Raw genomic sequence first — 23,825 nt, forward strand, 5'->3', positions numbered from 1 at the left:
GAGGTGAAGCGGAAGCCGTCGGACTTCGGCAGCTGCCGCCGTCTCCTCCTCCTCGCTGTCCTCTCCATGGCCTCGGGCAGGGGGGAGCCCGCCGGCCCTCGGAGCCAGCGTAGCAGCGGCAGCAGGACGACGGCGGGGGGCGGGCAGCGCCGAGGGGACCGGTGACTGGCGCCGGCGCCGCCCCCAGGCCCGGCCCGCTGCTCCCGGCTATGGGCTCCCTATTCCGCAGCGAGACGATGTGCCTGGCGCAGCTCTTCCTCCAAGCCGGCTCGGCCTACGAGTGCCTCAGCGTCTTGGGCGAGCGCGGCCTGGCCCACTTCAGAGACGTGAGTGGCGGGGGTGGGGCTTCCTTCCTTTGGTTATTTGTTCATTAATTAATTAAACTTACGCCCGAGGAGGTGGCTACGTCCAGGGCTGCGTGTGTGTATGTGTGTGTGAATTGGTCTTAACTAAAAGGCAGGGTGGAGTAGTAGTTACAATGTTGGACTAGGATATCCTTTCCCACCCTGCTGCCCTCCAGACTACAACTCCCAGCATCCCCAGCCATGATGTCTGGGGGATGCTGGGAGTTGAATTCCAACATAACTGGTGGGGCCGAAGTTGGGGAAGGCTGGACTAGGACCTTCGAGGCTTGGGTTCAAATTCCCACTCGGCCATGACGCAACAGTGCCCACGAAAACTTATGCTGTATGTAATAAATGTGTTCATCTTTAAGGTGCCATGGGGCTCCTAATTTGCTGAAACTCACTGGTTAATCTTGGTCCAGTTGCCATTTCTCAGCCTCACCTAGCTCGAAGGATTGTTGTGTGGATAACTGGGGCGGGGGGGGGGCAGGGGTGTATGCAGCTCAGCGGGAGAGTGCATGTATCAGGCCCAGGGTTCAGTCTCTGCATCTCCACTTTGGGAAAGGGCTGCAGCTCAGTGGTAGAGCACAGGTTTTGCATGCAGAAGGTCCCTGGTTCAGTGCCCAGCTCCTCCAGTTAAAAGGATCATAAGTAGCAGGCCTAAGAGAGCCCCCTTCCTGAGCCTTGGAGAACCTCTGCCAAATAGAGGAGACCAGCCTTTCCCAACCTTGTCCCCACATAAGAAGAGCCTGCTGGATCAGACCAATGGTCCATCTAGTCCAGCATTCTGTTCACTCAGTGGCCAACGAGCTGTCAACCAGGACACCACAAGCAGGACACAAAGTGCAAGAGCACCCTCCTGCCCATGTTCCCCAGGAACTGGTGTACATAAGCTTACTGCCTCTGGTACTAGAGGTAGTATATAGCTATCAGGACCAGTAGCCACTGAAAGCCTTCTCCAGGTCTGCTGCTTAGATGTAGACCTTCAGGCAAACAGCATCTGTTGATACAAATTATTAATTTATAATCTGTTTTTGTTGAACTTTAAGGCTTTAATTCTTGGCCACATACTAGGAAGTAAGTCCTATCTGTGGGAATGAATTCTGATTAAACATGTATAATTAGGATTTAACTCTGCAGAGTGCTTTTCAGTTGTTGGTCAGGATTCTAAGTATATCTCCTAGCTAGTTCTGTGCACCTCTGAATCCATCAAGCTTCTGTAATGTGTACTTTTGTTCTAAGAAACTTTATCATACTCACAGACTGGGAAATACTTTTTAGTGTACTTTACGTGTTGTGTAATCAGGTGCTTAAAGAAAACTGAATGTGATTTGCTCTTATTGTTCCCAACACTGGTAGTGGAATGGTCAGGGGCCAAAATGCCAGTTAACTGGAGTAGTTTATGAGTGAGACATTCAGAGTCTCCCTGTCTTTATCATATTTCAGTCTTAGTTTTATACTTCAGTTATTCCCGGCCTTCGTTCGGAAGGTAGTTCCTACTTTGACTTCTGAACAGAATATGGAATTATGCTTCAGCCACTGAACATCTACATAATGGAAGCATTAAAAGGTTTTAGAGTGCAGTCTTTTACATGTCTACTCAGAAGTAAGCCCCATTGAGTTCAGTGGGACTTACTCCCATGTAAGTGTGTATAAGATTGCAGCATTCTGAATGTAGCTTTTGTTTACAAATAGATTAGATTTACAGGTCTTCAAATGTAGAACAACAAGAGCTGGGGAGAGTGCAGAAAAAGACGATAGAAATGCTCAGGGTGGATGGGGCTGGAGCACTTTCTCTACAAGGAAAGGCAGATGTGTTTGGTGCATTTTAGTTTAGGGGGGAAAAGACATATGGAGCTCTTTGGCCAGAATCTAAAAACCTGCAGAACTAATTCTGTGTGCCTAAGGGGGCTTTGGATTTCTGTGGATAGTATCCAGCTCTGCACGCTACCACTAACATAAATGTCAGTGTGCTTGTGTAAACATATCTAGCTTGGCGCAACATGTTTTACAGGGAAACCCATCAAGCCAGCAAGTTTATTTTATTTATTTTTTTGTTTCGTTTTGACACCGCCCAATAGCCAAAGACCTCTCACAAGTGCTATTTGTGTTGAGCTAAAGATAGTTTATGCAAACGCAACTTCATGTACGTTAGTGGTAGCGCAGCATCGGATACTACCCTGTGTCTTTAACAGCAACACCTTGTGCAGTTTATAATGCAGGATGGGGATTTGCCATTCACAGAAAACAAGGAAAAGTCTGCATTGTTTATACTCTAGTGGCTAGCCCTTGGGCTCCCTTGAAGAGCATTTGTTTTACTATATCGTTTAAAAGGAGAGAGAAACAATGTTGGCATGGGAAGGGAAAGAGGAATTGATATCAGAACCTGGGCACTTGATAATGGTTATTGGATACCATGATTGGTTCAAGCTATTATAATGCATGCTGTCTCTAGGATTGGTCCTGTAAACATTGGTGCAAAAAACCTTCTAAGTTGAAGTCTCTTACCAGGGCAAATAACACTTTTCATCTTTCCAGCTCAACCCGAGCACAAGCGTGTTCCAGCGGAAATATGTGGGTGAAGTGAAGAAGTGTGAAGAAATGGAAAGGATACTAGGTAAGTTTGGGAAGCGTGAGGTGGCTTTCTGCTGCTTTCTGCATTAAGCATTAAACAAAGAAAGGGAAGCATCCTTGATTCCCCTAGCAAAAGGCTGTGTCTCAAGCAAGGTTCATCTCAGGGCTGTTTAATTTGTGTCAATTTCCCCAGAGTGAGATCATTTCTGTGTAGAGAAAAATGTGTATGCTGTTGCCTACCAATTTGAGCCTGAGAGGGAGCAACTGATCCAAGGGTACTCAGCAAGTGTGTGGCTGAAGCCCAGGCCAGTACTCGGTACGTGAAGCCACACTTGGTTCAGCTTGTGTGCTGTCTCTGTGTATCTATCTCTGTATCTACCTGCCTTTCAAGAAAGCTGACCTGCGTGTTCTCTCTCTCAAGTTCTTATTGCCTTTTAGAGCAAAAAGATAAGCCTATTAACGTACAGGGTAACTGGAAGCTATTGAATTCCATAGCACTGCTGAAAACATTGCTCTGCATTGCCAACTGCATTCTCTTGCTTCTAAGCTTCTGCATTAACAGTAACACGATTATTCTCAACAAGAATTTGAAATTTGCTGCTAGATGACAATGTACTGTGTTTAAGTGTTGTAGATGTCTTGCCCTTAGCAACTGTGTCAAGTATTTAATTGCTCAGTTCCTCCATTGCTTGGTTACTTCCACATTGGATTGCTGCAGTACTCTCAATGTGGGGCTGCCCTTAGATAGGAAACTTGAGCTGGTTCAGAATGAGGCTTGTCGGGATGCTGGTAGGAGGAGCACAGTGATGGGATCATATCATGCCTATCCTACCCCAGTTATGTTGGTTATAGATTTGTTTCTGGGTTCAATTTGAGGTGCTAGTTTTGACTTTTAAAGTCCTAAATGGTCTTGGGCCAAAATATCTAAAGGCCTGCCTTCACCCATATGAACTTACTTGTCATTTGATATCTCAGGTTCTGCTTTCTGGTCTCCCTTTAAATCAGGCTAATTTGATAGGTACTAGAGACAGGGCCTTTTCTGTAGCGCCAATATGGGGAACACGTGGCCCTCCAGATATTGCTGGGACTGCAGCTTCCATCAGCCCTAGCTGGTGTAGCCAATGGTGAAGGATGATGCAAGTTGCAGTCCAAGAACATGGGGGCACATGTTCCCCATCCCTGCTCTAGTGGCACATTGGTTATGGATTTCCATCTCTCTGCTCTGGACAAATGCAATATGGCTAGGGTCCCCAGGAGCAAGACATTGGAAAGTCTACTGCTCTAGAGGTGGTGAAAAGGTGCTTCATTTTTCAGCAAACTATGCCATAGAAATAGATCCCTTTAGCATTTCCTCTTAAAATATATTTTCCTCCTCTTCTTACTCCAGGATACCTGGTGCAGGAAATTAAGAAAGCGGACATCTCTCTTCCAGAAGGAAATGTTACCCCTGCTGCCCCTCCATTTAAGCAAATGTTGGAAATCCAGGTAATTTGGGGGAACAGGGATCTTCAGAAAGTAAAAGATGGCATAATTCCATTTGTTTCCCATTATTTGGGGAGTTTCAGGTTTTTATGTTTGAATTCCCGGCTGTCCTTCTTTCAGGAAGTTCAGAGTAGTGTTTTAATTTCGTAACAACCCTATGAGGCGGGTTAGGCTGACTTGTTTGTGCCTGCCTAGTGAGCTTCATAGCTGAGTGGAGAGTCAGTGAACAGAGAAGATAGTTATTTAGTCCTGGTGCAGAATTTGGAATTAGATGCATAATTACCAAGATAATACGTTCTAATCACTTTTTCATGTCAGCCAACTTTGGGGCTTGCTGGGCTTGCTTTCCATCTGAGGCTAGGGGGCTAGCGATGTGGTGGGTAGGAGGTGCTGCTCCCACCTGAGCCAAAGACATAAGTCATGAGTCGAATCTTGCAGTAATTTTTAGGTAATGTTGGGTTAAATGCCAGATACAGATTAGAAATTGTGGCAGTGAAAGTGCACTGTCTTCCTACTTTGTAGGAGCAATTGCAGAAGCTGGAGGTGGAGTTGAGAGAAGTGACGAAAAACAAAGAGAAGCTGAGGAAAAACCTCCTTGAGCTGACGGAATATACCCACATGCTACGCGTCACCCGGTCCTTTGTCAGAAGAACTGCTGAGGTACTGCATGCACTGCGCTGGCAAAGCTCTGGACTGTTTAAATCGGGGTGGACAGAAGTGAGCCATGAGCCACTGGCCAGTTTCCAGTGGTGCTCCTAGTCCCTGATGGTGACTGGATTCTTGTAAAGAATCCTAGACTTGGTGGTCTGCTCCTGCAATGCCCTGACTGCCATTGAATGCAAGCATGTGCAGTAACATTAGATATCACTTGGTTTCCAATTTCCACTTACACTCTGCACTCTGCTGTGATTTGATGCAACTAGACTGTTCTAAAAAACCTCTTTTTCACGTTTGTTTTTAGTTTGAGTCCTGTTTACAAACTAATTATGAAGAATTCCCATCTTTAGAAAGCGAGCCTTTGGTGGACTACAGCTGCATGCACAGGCTCGGGGCCAAACTTGGGTAGGTAATAGAAAAAGTATGAAGCTGGACGGTACTGCTGGGCATTGTGGGCAATCAGTAACACTTCAAGTATTAATCAGAATGTTGGATTTGGCTGTGAATGGGCATCTTACATTTAGATGAAGGGGAAAGCCATATACACACACACACACACGTGCACACACATTTATACACATATATGCACACACCTTTGTTTAGTGTATAACCCCATATTTTTAATCTCCCCCCTCTGTTGAGGAAGGGGTCCTGCATACATTCTTTTTATTTAGGTGTTGTGTGTACTTCTGTGTATAAGCTAGCTTGTGTACATGAGGGAAGTTGCTTAACATGCAGACCTAAGCATGCTTACTTAGAAATAAATCCCACTGAACTCAATGGAATCTGCTCCCCAGTAAGTGTGTTAGGATTGCAGCTTAATGTCTGTTTCGGAACCTCAAACTGACAGTATTTCTCAAAGTACCAATAAGGGTACAATCCTATCAGTTGCGCCCTTGATGATTGGAAGCCCCCAAACTCAGAGGCTTCCGATCATCCAATGCAGGGCAAGAGGAGTGGTGAAGGCGATTTTCGTCTTCCTGTCCTCCTGCCCTGCATTTTTTGCTAGATGGGCTTTTCTGCCTGTCTAGCGATGGCACTTCAGAGGGGAAAGGAAGGAGGTTGGAGAGGGCTCAAGATAGCTCATATCCTGGCCTCTCCAGTCTCCTCCCCTCCCCACCTCTCCAAACGCCCCCCTTTCCCCCTGTCTGAGATTGATTTTCTGACCTCAGAGGCGAGCTGGCGTGATTCTTTCCATGCTGTGCACATGCTGGGGTGGGGGCAAGGGGGAGGTCAAATTTCTGACTCCCCCTTCTGAGGTTGGAGCACTGTCTCCAACCTTCGAGTGGGGAAACCCCAATATCCTGTGGCCCCTCAGACAATGTCTGAGATTTGCTCCCTAAGTGTTGTATTCAGTTCAATTCTGCATAGTTTATAATGCTTCCTCCATGCATTTGTGATGTTTTAAAGTGGTGGGAAATAGTTACTCGGCTGTAAATGCTAGGATCACTTAGTCCATTGAGTATAAATTGGTGTAATTTTAATGGCTTTAGTAGAGTGGCATTTATGCACATCAGTGCCTCACACATTTTAGTTTCTAAATCTGTGGATGTACAGGCCTCTTCATGGTTCTGGTTTGTAATGATAGGATAACTTTACTCCTATAGTACGTTTTGTCTCTTTTAATGTAGATTTATATCTGGGTTAGTTCACCGAGCAAAAATTGAAGCCTTTGAAAAAATGCTGTGGCGAGTCTGCAAAGGATATACAATTGTTTCTTATTCAGAACTGGAAGAATGTCTACAAGATCCAGATACAGTAAGTAACCAGGATAGATAAATAACATACTGTGTTTCTGAAGGTTGGTGCTTGTCAACCCTCTGCATTTAAATTATACATCTGCACACAAACTGGAATTCCTGTATGTGTGTCCCTAGATTGGATCCAGAGCAGTTAATCACACATAGCTCCTGTTGAAATTTATGTGAAGAATTAGTTATGATTAACTTAAGTCCCATTGATTTCAGTCGTATTGCCTTGCTCTGGATTTAGACTGTTACGTTTAACTGTGATTTCTTCTTAATCATGGTTAAGCTTTCATGTCTGAATACCTCAAGAATGGTTAAAAAATGACTGCAAGCCAGTATGTGATACCATGATTTGAAATGGCTTTGCGTTAAGAATTGAATCTGGAAAAAGCAAGCCATGGCTAAAGTAGTTTCCTTGCCTCCCTCTACTCGCCAGCTGCATTCCGATGTGATGATAAACAGTGATTTATCATGATAGGAACAAGCATTGACCTGGTTTGCACATAATGACAGGTGAGTGGGTCTATTGGAGGTTACTATGTTACAACAGAACCTGGACACTATAGGTTAACTGTGGGTTAAACAACCCACAGTTAACCTACAGTTAGTTGTTAAATTAACTGTGGGTTAACTTAATCCAACACTGTGGGTTAACTTAATCCAACACTGACAAATTGTGGTTAACCTTAACTGGTTAGTTTGCAGCAAGCCAATTTCATAACCCATGGTTTGAAGTTGGTTTGTTTCAAACAAATCATAGTTAAGGTTAACCACAGTTTTATCAACTTCAGATGAAACAATCAGCTGTGGTTAATCAAAAATGGTAGTGAAAGTTTCTGAACTCCTCCTCCTGGCTTCACAGGAGGAGGGAGGGACATGCGAGCTCGTGGCTTGCTGTGGTTTGTTCCTGTTTTGATAAATCATGGTTTGTTGTGATGTTGGAATGCAGCCACTGGGTGACAAGCAGGTCTTCCTGGTGTCTCCCTATACAAGCCCTCAAGGGGGCAGGACCTGGCTCAGTAAGGTAAATTGTCCTTTCACTGTCCATTTGGGATGTTAAGTGATATGTCTGTACCAGACCTATGTCCCATGTTGGAGGGGTGCTCTTCAACAAACAGATGCCCCGCACTTTTGTATAGCAAAACTCCATGTAAAACTCTTTTTTTAATTACGTATATTGGTTCTATATGAATCTGATGTAGTGGAATTGTAAACCAAAGTTAAATCAAACCATTTATGTTCACTTTTCAGGGAGAACCCACCAAGTGGTTTGTCTTCTTAATATCCTATTGGGGTGAACAGATAGGCCAGAAAGTTAAGAAGATATGTGAGTGGTAAGTATTAACATGATATAATTGTACATTTCATTTTTATGAATGTTCTTTTGAGTTTTACTTAGTTTTTTATTTTACACAATATTGTCAAAGAGAGCATTGGCTATTGTGCATTATAGAAATGTAATAGATATATACATAAAAATCCTGGAGTTGGTTATACATGGAGTCAAACTGTCAACATGCCTCTGTGAGACCTGAGCCTTCCACCTTCCATTTCTGCACTTTTGTTGAGCGGTGGCTGCCAAATACCATCACATTGTGTTGTGACCTGGCAATGTGCACTCAGATTGAGATTTAGATCAGTCACTGTGCCAACTCAGATTTTGATCTCCGGTCAACGGAAATGCAGAATTACTCCTTGAGTGGCTTTCAAACTCTCTACCTTCACAGAACGCTGACTTGTCTGTTGAGGAACCTGCAAGTGTCTGCCACAGAACTCCTGTGCGTGCATCACAGAAGGCTTGGGAGTGTGTTCTAGGCTGCAGGCTTCGTTAGCATGGTATACTGGCTATATCTTTGGGGCCTCACCATTGCCAGACATGAGCTGAGCATGCATCCAACAACATACCTCTGTGGCTGCATATGTATTTATCACTTTTTTAATCCTGTCGTTCTTGTCGCATGCAAGGTGGGGTTCCAAGAAGGGGTGCCAAGAAGGCCATCCAGTCACTGATCAGACCCGGATTGGCTTCAGCATCATTTGTTTTCAGACCACAACCTTGATCCATATTGCATACCTGCTGCAGGGGAAAGTTGGTCATGGCAAACAAGCTTACAGGAGAGCTTTCTGCAATTACTCATCTTCTCACAAGGGACCTCTGATCAGCTTCCAAAGCCTCTCGCAATTTCCTGGAACACAGTTTGAAATCTGGTGCATCAGTTCATTGTCCTCAGCTCCGTATCCAGAACTATTTTAGCTGTTTTTCCCCCAGAAGGCAGCATAGCTTCCTTTTTGCAGCCCTGCTCTTATGTCCTATTTTATGTAAACTATTTGTCTTTTTTTGGCCAGCTATCATTGCCATGTGTACCCCTATCCCAGCACCCTTGAGGACCGCCAAACAGTTATGGAAGGACTCCAAGTTCGCATTCAGGATCTTCATATTGTGAGTAGAAAGTTATTTGCGCTTGTTTTCAGTCATGGAGGCCCAGACAGCTGTTTAACTCATTGGTTCTCAACTGGTGGGGCAGGACCCTCTACTGGTTCATGTCCTGGCCTCAAGTGGGATGCAATAGCCACTGACATCATACAAATATATAGAAAAAAAATTAAGTGCATATTTAGGCTAAAGGTTGATCCCAGGTCTGAAAAAAGGTTGAAAACTACTAATTTACTCATGGAAGATTGTTACTGCATAACTTACAATTTTGAGTGTATGTTTAACACCAAAAGCTAGGAGTAGCTTTCATCCATCTGGGTGGTAATAGAAGTCTGGGATGGCCAGCTTCTATATTCTGGGGGTTCACTCTATTGGCACAGACATTACATATCAGTATGTGCACTTATATAGTGTATGTGAGATCCAAAAGACAGATAAAACATTAAAGTGTAGACTCTCTTTTTCTTACATTGTGAAAACATTTTAGTTAGGCCACCAGGGGCCAGATGAAACTGCCTTTGGGGCTGTCATTTAGCCTTTCTTGATTTAAATATTGAAAGACTCTCATGACTATATAGATGTGGAAGGGAAACCTATGACTAGTTTGTATAAACTTGCCCTTTGTTGGTACAATGGCCTTGCCTTATGTATAGTATTTAAACTTTATGCTCTTAAAAAACAATAACGAAGGTGCTGCATAAGACAGAAGATTATTTACGGCAAGTTTTATGCAAAGCTTCTGAATCGATCTATACCTGGGATGTCCAAGTGAAGAAGATGAAAGCGATTTACCACGTGCTGAACCTCTGCAGCTTTGATGTCACCAACAAATGTCTGATTGCCGAGGTGTGGTGCCCAGTGGCTGATCTACCAAACATGCGCCGAGCTCTCGAAGAAGGATCTGTAAGTGATGAATCTTGCAGTGAATAATGATCACTGTTTTCCATATGAATGTTAACTCAACCCTCAGCAGGGAGAGGGGTTGTAAGGCTCATAGAGAGCGGCTCTGTATTAACAGGTTTTGGTTGAAGCCCTACTAGTGAGGTTTAATGGAGATTGACTGGAGCCCCGTGCAGATGTTGGACGTGGGCACGAGGTGGGAGTTAGAACTGTACCCGCTTCCCCTGTCTGTGTGTCACACCCCATCTGCCCTAACCACATTTGATTCCACAGTTCCAGAGGCGCTTGTACATGTCACCCTGAACCATGTAATCTGTGCAGCACAACATCAAGGGGGGCAGGTTGTGCATTTTGGGCTGCATGCTGTTCATGGAAACCCCCATGCAAATGTGAAATCCAGTGTCAGTGGCGTGGGCTTGGAGGGTTTGTGCGTGCATGTGAGTCCAGGCCCCCAGGGCTTTGGGGGCACAGTTCTGATCCCCGCACTGCGTATACTTTCCCAACCTCTGTACGTAGTTGAGAAAACAGGGCCATTCCACCAACTCTGCTGGGGACCTCCCTCATGGAGGCTCCTCCTCCCTCAGCTGTTCCCGCCAGCAGCCATTCCTGCAGGCTGTGCAGAGGGAGATGAGAGGGGAAGCAGAGCCATTCCACCAGCCCTGCTGAAAGAATTAATCCCCCCTTCCCTCCCCATTCCTTTTTTCTTGTGTGTCATGTCTTTTTAGATTGTAAGCCTGCATGTAGGGACTGTCTTGCTTAACTGAGTATGCGTAAGCTGCTCTGGGAGCCTTTTTAGCTGAGGAGCGGCATAAAAATACTATAAATAAAATAAATAATAAATAAATAGTGCCTGGATGACGGAATTAAAAAAAGCAGGGTTACATTTCTGGCTGCACAAAATATGCTGCTACTAGTAATACGGGTCACTGTTTAATTCTGCAACCAGAGAACAAGTGGAGCTTCTGTCCCGTCATTCATGAACACGATACCAACAAAAGAAACACCTCCAACTTTGATACGCACCAATAAATTCACCGCTGGGTTCCAGAACATTGTTGATGCGTATGGGATTGGAAGCTACAAGGAAGTGAATCCAGGTGGGTAACTCGTAGATTGAAAAGTAATTATTGAGAAGCAGTGGGAAACTTCGATTCCACTGTCCTTTCTCCCCCCCTCGAAGTGCTTGCAAGAGCCTCTTAAGAAATACTTAATGCATGGAAAAGGTGTCTTCTCTTTAACACTTGTTAGCACTGACAGTTTACGACAGGGGTGTGCTGATCCTCTGTTCTTCCAGATGTTGTTGGACTCCAGCTTCCATGGTTCCTGGCCATTGGCCATACTGGCTGGGGCTAATGGGAGTTGGAGTCCCAGCAACATCCGGAGGGCCACAGTTTCCCCAAACCTTGTTTACAGAGAATGTAGAAGCGAAATGGCTCCCATTCAAAGGTCGTAGGGGTCTGAATTACACAAACAGGGTGAGCGGAGGGGAGATGTCCCTGGGCTGGTGAAGGAGCAGTGTGGACTACGAGTGGGGAGAACCTGGTTGCAGTGGAGGCGCAAGGTATTGGGTGGAGCATGGGTGTTTCAGGAAGTGTCGTCCTAAAGGACTGCTTATCTACAATGGTGCCATCAAAGTGCATGGTTATTTATGAAGTACAAAGAAATAGCTCTCTGCCCTGGGATGCTCATAATTTTAAAATTCGATACTTGGGAGACAGCACAGGAAGGGAAGGGAGATGGAGTATGAGTTAAATGGGAAGAATTTTTGAGTTACATTTACAGACATAGGCTACTGGGACTTAGGGGGCCATAGGCTATCTACAGACATAGACCTGGTTTGCACATAAGGGCAACCCATCCGTTGAACAACCCATGGATTGTCATGCATGAATGGGAAAGAGTTAGCCACTTTGAGTTAACTGCTGGGTTGTTTAGCCCCTAAACACCTCAGCAGTCCAGGTTCAAACGTCACACTTCACAATCTGTGGAAGAGGGTTGCTGAGTAAAAGCGGAAGCTCTCCTTGAGTAAAAGCTCGCTCCTGCTCATCCCCAACAGCTCACATGGGTTGTTTAGCCCACGGGCTATCATTATGTGTGAACAGCCCCATAGTTACAGTATTGGGACTTAGGGGACCAAAGGTTTCATGAAAAAGGTGACTGTGGAGGAAGAACGTGGAGGAACAGAGAAATGTTTGGATTGTGCTTTTCTTCCTTCTGGTCTTCATCTTTTTGTCAAAGCTAATCTTGAAGCATATGTATCATTTCTAGCATGCGAGTAGCATGAGCTGAATTACAATTGTGCACTACTTAAATATGGGTGGGGGACCTTTTTTGTTGGAGCGGTGGAGACTGCCAGTTTTCCTCATTTTCCATATTGGCCTCTTCACTGCTCAGAAGAGGGCACGGGTGTGCTCTGGCAAGCTCTCATCTTGGCACACTCATGTGCGCACACCTACAGCAGTACACATGTTCTCCCCCTCTCTTTTTTAAACCTGCCTCTTCCTCAATTAGACACAGCTGAAACTCCAAGAGGAAGCTTCTATGGGAACTGTGGTGGCACTTCTCACTTCCCACACTGCATTCACCTCTTGTCAGAAACCACCTTCATCTAAAGTAAGGGTGGGCAGCCTATGTCCCTCCTGATGTTTTGGCCTACAACTCCCATGATCCCTCACCATTGGCTGTGCTGGTTAGGGCTGAAGAGAGCTGTAGCCCAACACATCTGGAGGGTTATGAGTTGCCCATCCCTGTACTAAAGCCTGCCTGTGATTTGGCTCAGATACAGCGTTTTCAATACTGACTTAAACATAGGCAGCTTGTGGAGAATTTTGATAATAATAATACTGCATATTATAAAGTGTTTGCTATAAAGCAGAAATCTTGTCCCTCTGATTTTGCAGCTCTGTTCACCATCATCACCTTCCCCTTCTTATTTGCTGTTATGTTTGGAGACTGTGGGCATGGATTCTTAATGTTCCTGTTTGCTTTGTTCATGGTATTGCTTGAAAAACACCCCAAACTGATGCGATCGCAAGATGAGGTAAGGAGGGAAATGTCTTTTTTTCTCATTTTGTTGTGAGGAGGTGTCTAACAATGGTTAACTCTCTGTCGCCCAGGAAAGGCAGAGATCACATGCTAGGAGATTTTAGTCCTAGACTCAATACCCTCTGACTCTGCCCCCACTTCTTCCCTGCCTTTCACCTAGAACAGAAATGGAAGTGGTCTTCTGGCTGTCCTGCACACTCCCCCCACCCCCCCGATAGTCTTGTTTGTATGTCTGTTACGCAGAACATTGAGGTGGGTGGACACAATGGAGAGGGCCTTTTTGGCAGTGGCCCCCTAACTGTGGGGCTCTGTGCCAATTTGTATATGTCAGGCCTTATCATTGCAGGCCTTTAAGCAGGCCCCAAACACTCGGTGGTTTACCATTACTTTCTCTTAAAGGATTTCATTGGGTGGCTGCATATATAATGAGGATTTAGCTGTGATTTAACTATTGCATTTTAGTGATTTACTGGGCTTGATATTTTGTTTTTAATGTTGCTGGTTCATAATCATTTTAGTATAATGGTGTTTTATGATTTTTAAAGAATGTCTTGTTTATATATTGTACATTTATATGTTGGAAACCATCTTGGAAAGGTTTTTTTTTACCCCAAAAGGCAGCCTAAAAATATTGTAAATAATTGTTCCCCAATCTGATGCCCTCCAGATGTTTTAGACCAACTCCTATTAGCCCCAGGCGGCATGGCCAGTGGTCAGGAACCCTGGGAGTTGTAGTGCAAACCTTTTGGAGGGCAACAGGTTGGGAAAAGCTGGGATGGATAGGAAAGAGATTACCTCATAATATTAGAACTCAGAGCCACACAAAGACATTGACCTGGCAGTGGGGTTTAAGACAGACAGATAGGAAGTAATTAAGTCCTGGAGTTCTGTGCTGTAAGATGATGTGGTTGTACTGCTGACAGCTGCTGGTGTAGGAGATTCTTGCCCCACTTCTGCCACCTGATCAGAAATCCAGGAAAGCAGGTATGTTCAAAGTTCTCCATCCCACTTGGCAAGACAGTAGCACTCGGCAGGACCATGTTGTGTACACACACCATGATAAGTCACCTCTTGGTAAATGACAGCTTGCGGTCATGCTCTGTGGGCTTCAGAGCAATCCATCCTGGAAAAGAGATCTGTCAACAGCCATTTATCTGAAGTTGTGCACCAACTGAGAGCCAGGACAAACCGGGAGGGCCGTTGCCTTCACACCCTGCTTGTGAGCTTTCCTCAGACATCTCTGGCTGGCCGCTGTGGGAGATGGAATATTAGACTAGGAGGGCTTCTGGTCTGATCCAGAAGAGCAGTTCTTACGTTTTGATGCACCAATCCACTCCTTGTCCTTATTAAGAGTGAGTAGGCTCCTCCTTGTACTAAACTCCTGGTCTATTTGGATGTTGCACAGCATGGTGCACATCCACTACAGTTGTAAATTGGAATTAGATCAAAGCCTGCACGTGTGCTGCATTTGCCACAAAGGCTTTTGTCTTTGTAGTTTATCTGGCAATGAGCGGTCCTGTCCTTTTAATGTTCGCAGATCATGAAGATGTTTTTTCAAGGGCGATACATCATCTTGCTGATGGGCCTGTTCTCTGTGTACACTGGCTTGATCTACAATGACTGTTTTTCAAAGTCTTTGACTATATTTGGCTCCCATTGGAATGTTTCGCACATGTATGGCGAAAAGTGGAGGTGAGTGTTTCCTGTGTAATCCAGTGTGACATGAAAGCAACCTACTGTGTTAAGCTAGGAAGGACAGAGTTGTTTCTCCCCACACATGCAGCATTCTACTCTTGCCATATAGCATATCTTTTGCTTATTCCATGGATAACTAAAATATGCATCCAACATTTGCCACTTGTGATTTGATTTTTATTTCATTTCCATTACAAAATATTGTTTATATGTGTGCAAAATCATAAATGGTTTACTAGAAAAAACAAACAACTGCCTTCAATTACATTGACCTGTAAGGAAACAAAATATGAACTCACAGTTTCTTCCCTGCTGTTAAAAAGAAAGAAGGAGAGGGCAGAACTCCCCACTCAGGTTTGTTTCTTATATGGTTTCTGCTGACAGGTGAAACCATTCCTGATCCCAGAAGCTTTCCTTGTCTGATAACAGTTTGCATTTTTTTAGCCTTGAATTTTATAACATATATATTTTTATTGAGCAAGTTTTGGAGGTCATCAAAACTCTCTGCCAGGCTGGATGTGAAGCAAAAAAAGTGTGTGTGGGGGGCAGATTGCTGTTCAGGGGGAGGAGGGGAGAAAAGATGTTAAGCAAAATTATATTCTGCAGATCATAATCAGCTTAAGATGTGATTTTTAAAGTTGGTCATAATGAAGGTATTGGTGGACCAACATGGCTTTTGGTATATTTTATTTCTTTACTGGATTTCTTATTCTTTCACTTTGCTCTATGGTGTACTTCAGTTGGTCTGAATACTTTTTCTAGGAAGGCAAGTAGCAAGCAAATAACCTACTGGGGTGATAAACATGCCTATATTCAAGCCCTAATTCTGTTGTGCATGCTCTCTTCTGTTACTTTTTTATTGTTCTATCAGTAAAGAGGACTTGAAGAATAATCCATATTTGACGTTGAATCCAAATGTGACTGGAGTTTTCAGAGGAGCTTATCCTTTTGGGATAGATCCGGTTAGTGTTTTTCCCTGGAGCGCCTGCTGTGTGGTGGTGATGAGCCTGTAAAGGAAGCCTTGCAGTCTTACAGTGCTTAATCATAGGCCAATAGCGTTATAGCTTCCATACCTGTAAATCTTTCCATTTTTGAGGATAGAAGTTAGTTAGGGACTTTGCATGGAAAAAGGTCCCAGGTTCAATCCTGACACCTCCACGTAGGGTTGGGAAAGCTTCTGGTCTGAAACGCTGGAGACTTGCTGCCAGTTCGTGTGGACACCAGTACTGAGCTAGATGGACCAATTGTCTGGCTTAGTATAAGAACACAAGAAGAGTCATGTTGAATCAAACCAAGGTTCTGTCTAGTCCAGCATTCTGTTCACACTGTGGCCAACCAGCTGCCTGTGGGTCAGATAGGGCAGCTTCCTATGTTCCTAACTTCTTTGCCTCTCATGAGGTAACTGATCAAAGATAACTCAGCAGGAGCTTTTCTCCAAACTCAGACTTCCTATCCTGATCCCCTTCTACCAGCTTGAGTGAGCAGAGTCGCTCATGTAGAAATTGCCATTGGTCACTTCTCAATCTGCTTCCTTTGAATCTCTCCCTGGGAGGTTGTCCCATCTTGCTATCTCCAGTGTGGCATGATTTGCCCCTCTTCCATTTCAGGGCATTGTCCTGGATTTGCCCATGTTTCTAGCCTGCAAGAGGTTAGAAAGAGCTACAGAGTTTCTTGCTTGTCTTGCACACCCTGATACTGGAGAAGGAGCTACTGCTCTCTTCAAACTATGGCTGGTAATTGGAATTTGAGTAAAGGTCTCCTTCAGGATTATTTCCTGCATTAAGTCTGAAGTGTGTATTATTTGCTCATTGTGTTTTTTTTCTCTCCAGATATGGAACTTAGCAAACAATCGTCTCAGTTTTTTAAATTCCTTCAAAATGAAAATGTCTATAATAATTGGACTTGTCCACATGACATTTGGAGTTGTCTTAGGGGGATTTAACCACTTGTGAGTATGGAACTTGGAAGTAAAGTTGTAGCAATTGTTTTATATACCTTGCTTTCTGTTTGAGATGGGAATAGCTTGGGATGTCTGATGATCTTTATGTCTGATCATCAATATGCTGTACGTGGGGCTACCCCTGAAGAGTGTCTGGAAGCTTCAGTTGGTCCAAAATGCTGCAGTTAGGCTGTAAACCGGTGCACAGTATCAGGTTCAAATCACTCCAATACTGAAATATCTGCACTGGTTGCCAGTTGCTTAGCGGGCTCAATTCAAGGTGTTGGTCTTAACCTTTAAAGCCCTAAACAGCTTAGGATTTGGCTATCTGAGGGACTGCCTGTCTCACTATGAACCTGCCCAAGTACTAAGATCTGCAGGAGAGGCGCTTGTGAGGGCACCATTATCCACAGAGGATTGTTTGTTAGGCACACGTGAAAGGGTTTTCTCCTGTGTTCCCCCTAAATTATGGAATGTGCTTCCTCAAGAACTACAGCGGCCCTGATTCTGTTGGCTTTTAGAAAGGGTGTAAAGGCACATCTTTCCAGTTTAGCCTTTTAAAATGTGTAGTTTTTAATGATCTTGTTATAATTGAGGCTGTATTATTTTACATTGTTGTACACCGTCTTTGTGGGTTTTTTAGCAGATAAGGTAGCATATAAATGTTGATGGTAATGATGTTTAGCCTGCTCTTTCAAGCTAATGAATATATCAACTGCCATTCAAGGCCTGGGCTAGCCCTTGTAGGGACCCTTGTAGGTGGGCTTCCTCTGTGTTTCTCTAACTTGTCCATCCCATTTCCTACTAAAATATCTGCCTCTGCAGCAAGCAGCAAGGAACACATGATTGTCTTAGCCTTGGAAGTAGCAGCACTATCAGGGGTGGCAGCAGCGCTTGGGGAGGAGATGGTTAGGGTACCCTTCAGCAGGAGAGAAGTTAATCCAGGAAATGGGCCAGCTTTGTTCCTGTTAGACCATTGTGTACATGGTACATCTATTTCTCTCTGAACTTTGTGTAAAACTGCCTTATACTTTGATTACCCCAAAACAAAACACCTCCTTTCTTATTCCATCAGGCATTTCAAGAAGAAGTACAATATTTATTTCGTTTTCATTCCTCAAGTTCTGTTCATGCTGTCTATCTTCGGATACCTTGTATTTATGATCATCTTAAAATGGTTGACTTGCAATGCCCAAAACTCCAAGACAGCTCCAAGCATTCTGATTCAGTTCATTAACATGTTCCTGTTTCCTGGTAGTGTAACAGATGACTTTTTCACAGGACAGGTTGGTAATCCCTATAACTTGAAAGTCAGCAACAGAACTCAAAATTCCTTCCCCTTGCCTAAGCCAAGCTGGTATTTAAGCCAGTTGTTATGTAGAATACTTATTCTGCAAAGAACTGACACTTGTCTGGTTCCTTTGATGTAGTGGGTGGACTGTTGCATCTTAATGTACTCAGGTACAATTAGGCATGTTTTTTGTGGTTGTGTCTTGCTAACAAGGGAGTTGATCTCTTTGTAAAACAGCTTTTTCTTTTGTTTCCTCCCTTTTAAAAACAGAAAATTATACAGCAAGTTCTCTTAGCAGTTGCTGTGCTTTCAGTTCCTGTCCTACTTTTTGGAAAGCCACTTTATTTATACTGGTTGAACAATGGAGGCCAAAGCTTTGAGGCATACAGAGTATGTATCAGAAAGAACTATATATGGTAGCATGTGTATATATACTTGATTGGCAAAATCTCATTCCCCCCCCCCTGCAAATGTTCTCTACATGAATTTATAGAGGCATCACATTTAATTTGGTAAAGGGGGGAAAAGATCACATTTTTTTAAAAAAGGTGAAAAATACAAGTCTGCATAGCATCACAGAATTATACAATGTTGATATTCTTTAAGCTAAAAAAGCAAATTGTGGTGTTTAGTAATTCATTCCTTCAAGAGTAGTTGAGACAGATACTAGAAATCTTAAGTTGCTATTATTTCTGAAATGCATTAACATTCTTCCCTTTGTCTAAGAATCTCAGGTTGGCATAATAATAATACTATGCATTTTTATATAACTTAAAATTAACTTAAAAACATGAAGGCAACACTTAATATTTTTCCTCCAGAAAGGTTACCGGTTAGTACGAAAAGAAAGTGAAGAAGAGATTGCTCTGTTGAGAACTCATGATATAGAAGAGGGAAGCAGCTCTTTGGATAACAGGCACAAAGATGAAGATAAGGAAGAGGTAGGTAGAGGGAGGTAGGGGTGTGTGTGTGTGTGTGTGTGTGTGTGTGTTGAATCATTGCCTGTAATTTGGAGTTGGTAAAATGAGTAATCTCAATGGCAGTGTAGGTTTTTTTTAACCCTGCAGTGTGTGGCTTTATAATACTTTTGGAAGTCTCTTCTCTATCCCCTCCTTTGTGGCTGTCTGCTTTTATGACCAGCCTGGAACACTGCAGAACAGGACTGTGGAATCCACATCCCTCACACAGCATCTATGGGATGCTGCCTTTCTTTTCAGATCACTCCTCAAAACACACTTTATATTGAAAGCTTTTCTGGGCAGGGACCTATCATCTTTATTTATTACTCTGTATAGTGTGGAGGGTGCGGTGTAAATGTAATCCACCAGAATTCACAAAAAATGTTAATTTCTGCCTTTTGTGACCCCTTTTCATATTAACCTGCCTGCCATAGACCCCCTGTGCACATCAGCATATTTATACATTATTTTGTGTTAGTTTAATTTTGTAGATGTGTTCATGCATCAAGCTATCCATACCATTGAATACTGTCTAGGATGCATCTCAAACACTGCTTCATACCTGAGGCTCTGGGCACTTAGTCTGGCCCATGCACGTAAGTATCCTGTGTTCAATCTCAAACACTCAATTTTCTTGCTGCTCTTTTGCCTCCTTGTTTTTAAAAATACACAAAACAATATAGAACATGTTGGAAACAATGAACATGTATAATTTTTACATTCACTAAAGCCCAAGTTAGGGAAACAATTATGTTTTCAATCTCCTCACAGCTCATACATGTAGCAAAACATCAATTTCCAGTTTTAAACTAACCACGGTTCCAGGACATCTGAACTTGGGCAAACTGTGGTTTATTTAAACTATTATTTGAGAACAGACCAGACTCTTAAACCATGGTTTGATCCTTCTTCTTCCTAACTAGTACTTAAACAAACCACAGTTCCCCAAGTTCAAACATTACAGGGAACTGAGGTTAGTTTAAAACTGGAAGAAAATGCTTCTGATCTTAACGAGTGAGAAAGAGGAGCGGGGGTGGGGGCGTGACCACATGAGCCTGAGACTTTCTACAGCTTGTTCATGTAGCAGGAAATAGTAGTTTCCAGTTGCATCTGAATCGGTCCTAATGAAGTGATTACATCCTCAGCTACTTCTAACAACACCTGGGTGTGGTGGTGGGGAGCCTTTATAATACACCCCCAGTAAAATGCTTTGTTCACTAAGTGTATGATGTACTAACATCATAAACCCCCATGAAACTGCAAGTTGACTCAGTTTAGGTAGGAGTTGGGATTTTCTGCTAAACTGAGTTTTATAAAATCAAAACAAAAAACTTTTTTTTTTTTTTAGAGTTATCAGAAGTGCTCTGGGCAATGATCATGAGAGTGGGCCTTCGTGTGGATGCGACATATGGGATCATACTGTTGGTACCAGTTTCAGCCTTATTTATGGTTCTAACAATATTCATTCTTTTAGTCATGGAAGGTCTTTCAGCTTTCCTACATGCCGTACGACTTCATTGGTATGTGTTTTCTAACTTTCTTATAATTTAAAAACATCTGGCTTGCTAGCATAATGTTTTGGATCTTTTACTTTAAAAATGTAAGATTTATTTTAAAAGAAAACATACAGGAATCTTTTCATGACATTAAAATGTTGGATTTGAAAGTAATTTTTATTGCAGAATTGATCATGTATAAGATTTAGAGCATGTCTGCATCGCAATTTTTAAAGAACTGGATGTGCATGTATGATTGCCTTTATTGTAATGTAGTGTATTTTTTTCTTATTACAGGGTAGAATTTCAGAACAAATTCTATATAGGCGAAGGATACAAGTTTGCACCTTTTTCCTTTCAGGACATTTCTTTACATTTTAATAGATATATTGCATAGTTTGGCTGATATTGACAGTAAGTCTCTGGAGCTGTTTGGAAATAATCATGTACCTAGATGTCATTCTTTTACAGCTCATTGTATAAAAGAACATCACTGTGATTGCCTTATAATGCAGCCAGATACTTTTGTAATATATAACTGCACACTTGGACTTTGCAAACATGGGACCTCTTGTAAACAGGCATAAAATGTGTGTGTTTTTTCCTGTCATGAGCACATATAAAGCTGATTCTAAACATCTGATTGCTGCTTCTAAAAATGCTCTTAAGTATTTTAAAGAGCTTTTTATATTCTTTAACAAATCCTTGCAGTGCAACTCTGTGCACACTTACTTGGGAGTAAGGCCCACTGAACTCAGTGGAACTTAATTCTGAGTAAACATGCATAGGATTGCAGTGTCAATCTCCCTTGGCATTACCACTAATATTACTGTTCTTTCATGAAAGTTCATAGCTAAGGAGAATTTGGCAGCGATTGAGAATGAAGTTGCATATCTTTCAGTGTTTATAGGAAGCTACTAAGATTTTATATTATATGGTCTTAAACATGGACTAAGATATTTTTTTAAAAAAATCTTCCCTCTGGTTAGAACAAGAACTGCACATTTTTGCCATTGGACATCCTGAATTTTGAATAGAAGAGGAAACATGAGAACGACACTCTGGATTTTGGATTGCTTGAAGAACTTGGTAGCATGTGGCCCTGATTCTTTTTAGGAGATGTCTCTTGGGCAGCATAGAGAATAAGATCAGCCTTACCCATGAAGGGCTGTATTCAAGGATCTGAAATTATTTTGTGAGGTCTTACATATTCTAGTTCCTGGTGGTACTCAAACATTTGCTTAACTGAAACCATTTCCTTGAAAATTAAGTATGAGGTTAAGTATTCTTTTCAGTATTGCAGTCTGGAGATCTACTGCCTTTGCTCAGTATCATGTGGGGGAACTACATATTAATACAGGTTCTCTTAGACACTGATTACACCAGCTCTCCCCAACCTGGTGCCCTCCAGATGTGTTGGACTGCAACTCCCACCGTTCCCAGGAATGATGGGAGTTGTAGTCCAACACATCTGGAGGGCACCAGGTTGGGGAGGGCTGAGTTATACACTCCTTTTCTATGCAGCATTCCACTGCTGGAAGTTAGAACTTGGAAAATCAGGTTTTGTTTAATTCTGGTTTTGATACAGCAGCTAGTTTGGTACTAAACGACACCTGTTTATGTTCTGTGAAGATAACTACCTTTTAAATGATTTTTTTAAAATATCAAAAGTAAAATGGATGCCTTTTACCTTAAAAGAATTTTCTAAGTGTCAATGGGAAAAAATCTAATCTTGTTTCTTTCATATACATCTTAAATAAAGCTAATTGCTCATTTTGAGAACATACATTCTGCATCTTTAATTGAAGCTTAAAATAAACATAGTTTGCTGTTATAATGATGATATAAACCTCTGGGGAACCAAAGTGGATGTGGGTGGAATGGAGCGGGATGAACATTGTAGGAAAGATCTGAGTACTAAGAGAAGTTTGAAAGAGATGGATATAAGATTCCAGCTAAAGTATCACATATACTTTGGATTACTGCATTCTGGGAACACTCCCTGGCAAAACACTTAAGACTCATCGGACTGAGATTCTACTTTTCACCATGATCTACTGAAAGAATAAAGGAAAATAGTCTGTTACTCTTGTACTGCCCCAGTTAGTGAGTAGAGGAAAGTGGTTAGGGGTTTAAAGGTTTACAAAATTGCATGTATGTAGGAGGGAAGCAAATGGCTAAACAGAGTGCTTTGGAGCCAAGATTGAAGAGCATTAAAGTGAGGGAAAATTGAATGGGCAGGGTTTCCTTTGGACAAAGGTTGAGCCACAGAACCCATTTTTGAACGTAAGCATGTGCAGTCTGCATGCACACAAAAGACATGAGGAGAGTGCCTTATGAGCAGAGTGCTTTTCATTCACCACTAAGTAATTGCACCCATTTGCAATTACACATTTCAGGTTAGCAGGTTCAAAGGGCGCAACGTGCAGACATGTCCAGGGCTGAGCCCCAAATCTATTTCCAATGCCAGGGCTTAACTGCACCATGTGAGGTAAATATGTAGGGAGCACAGATGCCTCTAGCCGTGTCTTGCGATTATTTTCTCCCACCCATGGGCTGACTTAAGGCAACGGTAGACAGAACTGCTGTACAGTTCATAGTTGTATAGGGAGCATTTAAGAACAGAAGCGTAGCCTTGGTGGATCAGGCTCAGTAGTGGTCCTCAAAGTCTGCTGCTCCTCCAGTTTCTGTTAAGCATTGTAAGAGCGAGGAGGGAGATGTTTGTGTTGGTACAAATGTAAATCCTGCCTGAGGGGACAGGGAGCGCCACCCTCACCTCACCTCACCTCACCTCTTGGCTTCTAGTCCTGATTGCTATGTTACCTCCAGTACCAGAGGCAGTATGCCTATTGGAAATTGGGGGCCATAGCTCAGTGGCAGAGCTATGCATGCAGAAAGTCCCTGGTTCAATCCCCACCATCTCCAAGTAGGCTAGGAAAGAATCCCCCCTGGAACCCTGGAGAGCTGCTGCCCATCAGTGTCGACAATACTGGGCTAGATGGACCAAGGGTCTGGCTCAGTCTAAGGCAGCTTCCTGTGTTCCTAAAAGATGAGTAGGGGGGTGCTCTCGCACTCAAGTCCTGCCAGTGGGTTTCCCACAGGCAGCTGGCTGGCCGCTGTATGAACAGGATGCTGGACAAGATGGACCCTTGGTCTGGTCCTGTGGGGCTCTTTTTCTGTTCTTCCCCTAGAGCAGCCTTTCCCAACCTGGGGCCCTCCAGACGTGTTGGACTACAACTCCCATGATCCCCAGCCAGCAGA

General features: G+C 43.1%; 1 protein-coding gene across 2 annotated transcripts; it reads left to right on the plus strand.

The window, feature by feature from the left end:
* Positions 1–22,350, plus strand: ATP6V0A2 (ATPase H+ transporting V0 subunit a2). Of its 2 annotated transcripts, XM_084819654.1 has the most exons (22): positions 1–326; positions 2,883–2,961; positions 4,306–4,403; positions 4,923–5,060; positions 5,362–5,462; positions 6,689–6,815; positions 8,057–8,139; positions 9,152–9,245; positions 9,930–10,142; positions 11,086–11,236; positions 13,040–13,179; positions 14,722–14,876; positions 15,751–15,841; positions 16,709–16,827; positions 17,894–18,104; positions 18,380–18,499; positions 18,931–19,050; positions 19,547–19,664; positions 20,417–20,588; positions 20,862–20,978; positions 21,554–21,949; positions 22,050–22,350. In XM_084819654.1, the coding sequence occupies exons 1-20, from the start codon at positions 210–212 to the stop codon at positions 20,959–20,961; spliced, it is 2,547 nt and encodes an 848-aa protein (XP_084675780.1). In that variant the 5' UTR covers positions 1–209; the 3' UTR covers positions 20,962–20,978; positions 21,554–21,949; positions 22,050–22,350. The 2 variants fall into 2 exon arrangements, with proteins under 2 accessions (XP_084675780.1, XP_084675779.1); XM_084819653.1 differs by having other exon boundaries at positions 20,862–21,949.
* The last annotated feature ends 1,475 nt before the right edge of the window (positions 22,351–23,825 follow it).

The sequence above is a fragment of the Heloderma suspectum genome, chromosome 13 (assembly GCF_057233095.1).
Source record: "Heloderma suspectum isolate Gila_16-S chromosome 13, 16-S_ref, whole genome shotgun sequence".
Taxonomy (NCBI): domain Eukaryota; kingdom Metazoa; phylum Chordata; class Lepidosauria; order Squamata; family Helodermatidae; genus Heloderma; species Heloderma suspectum.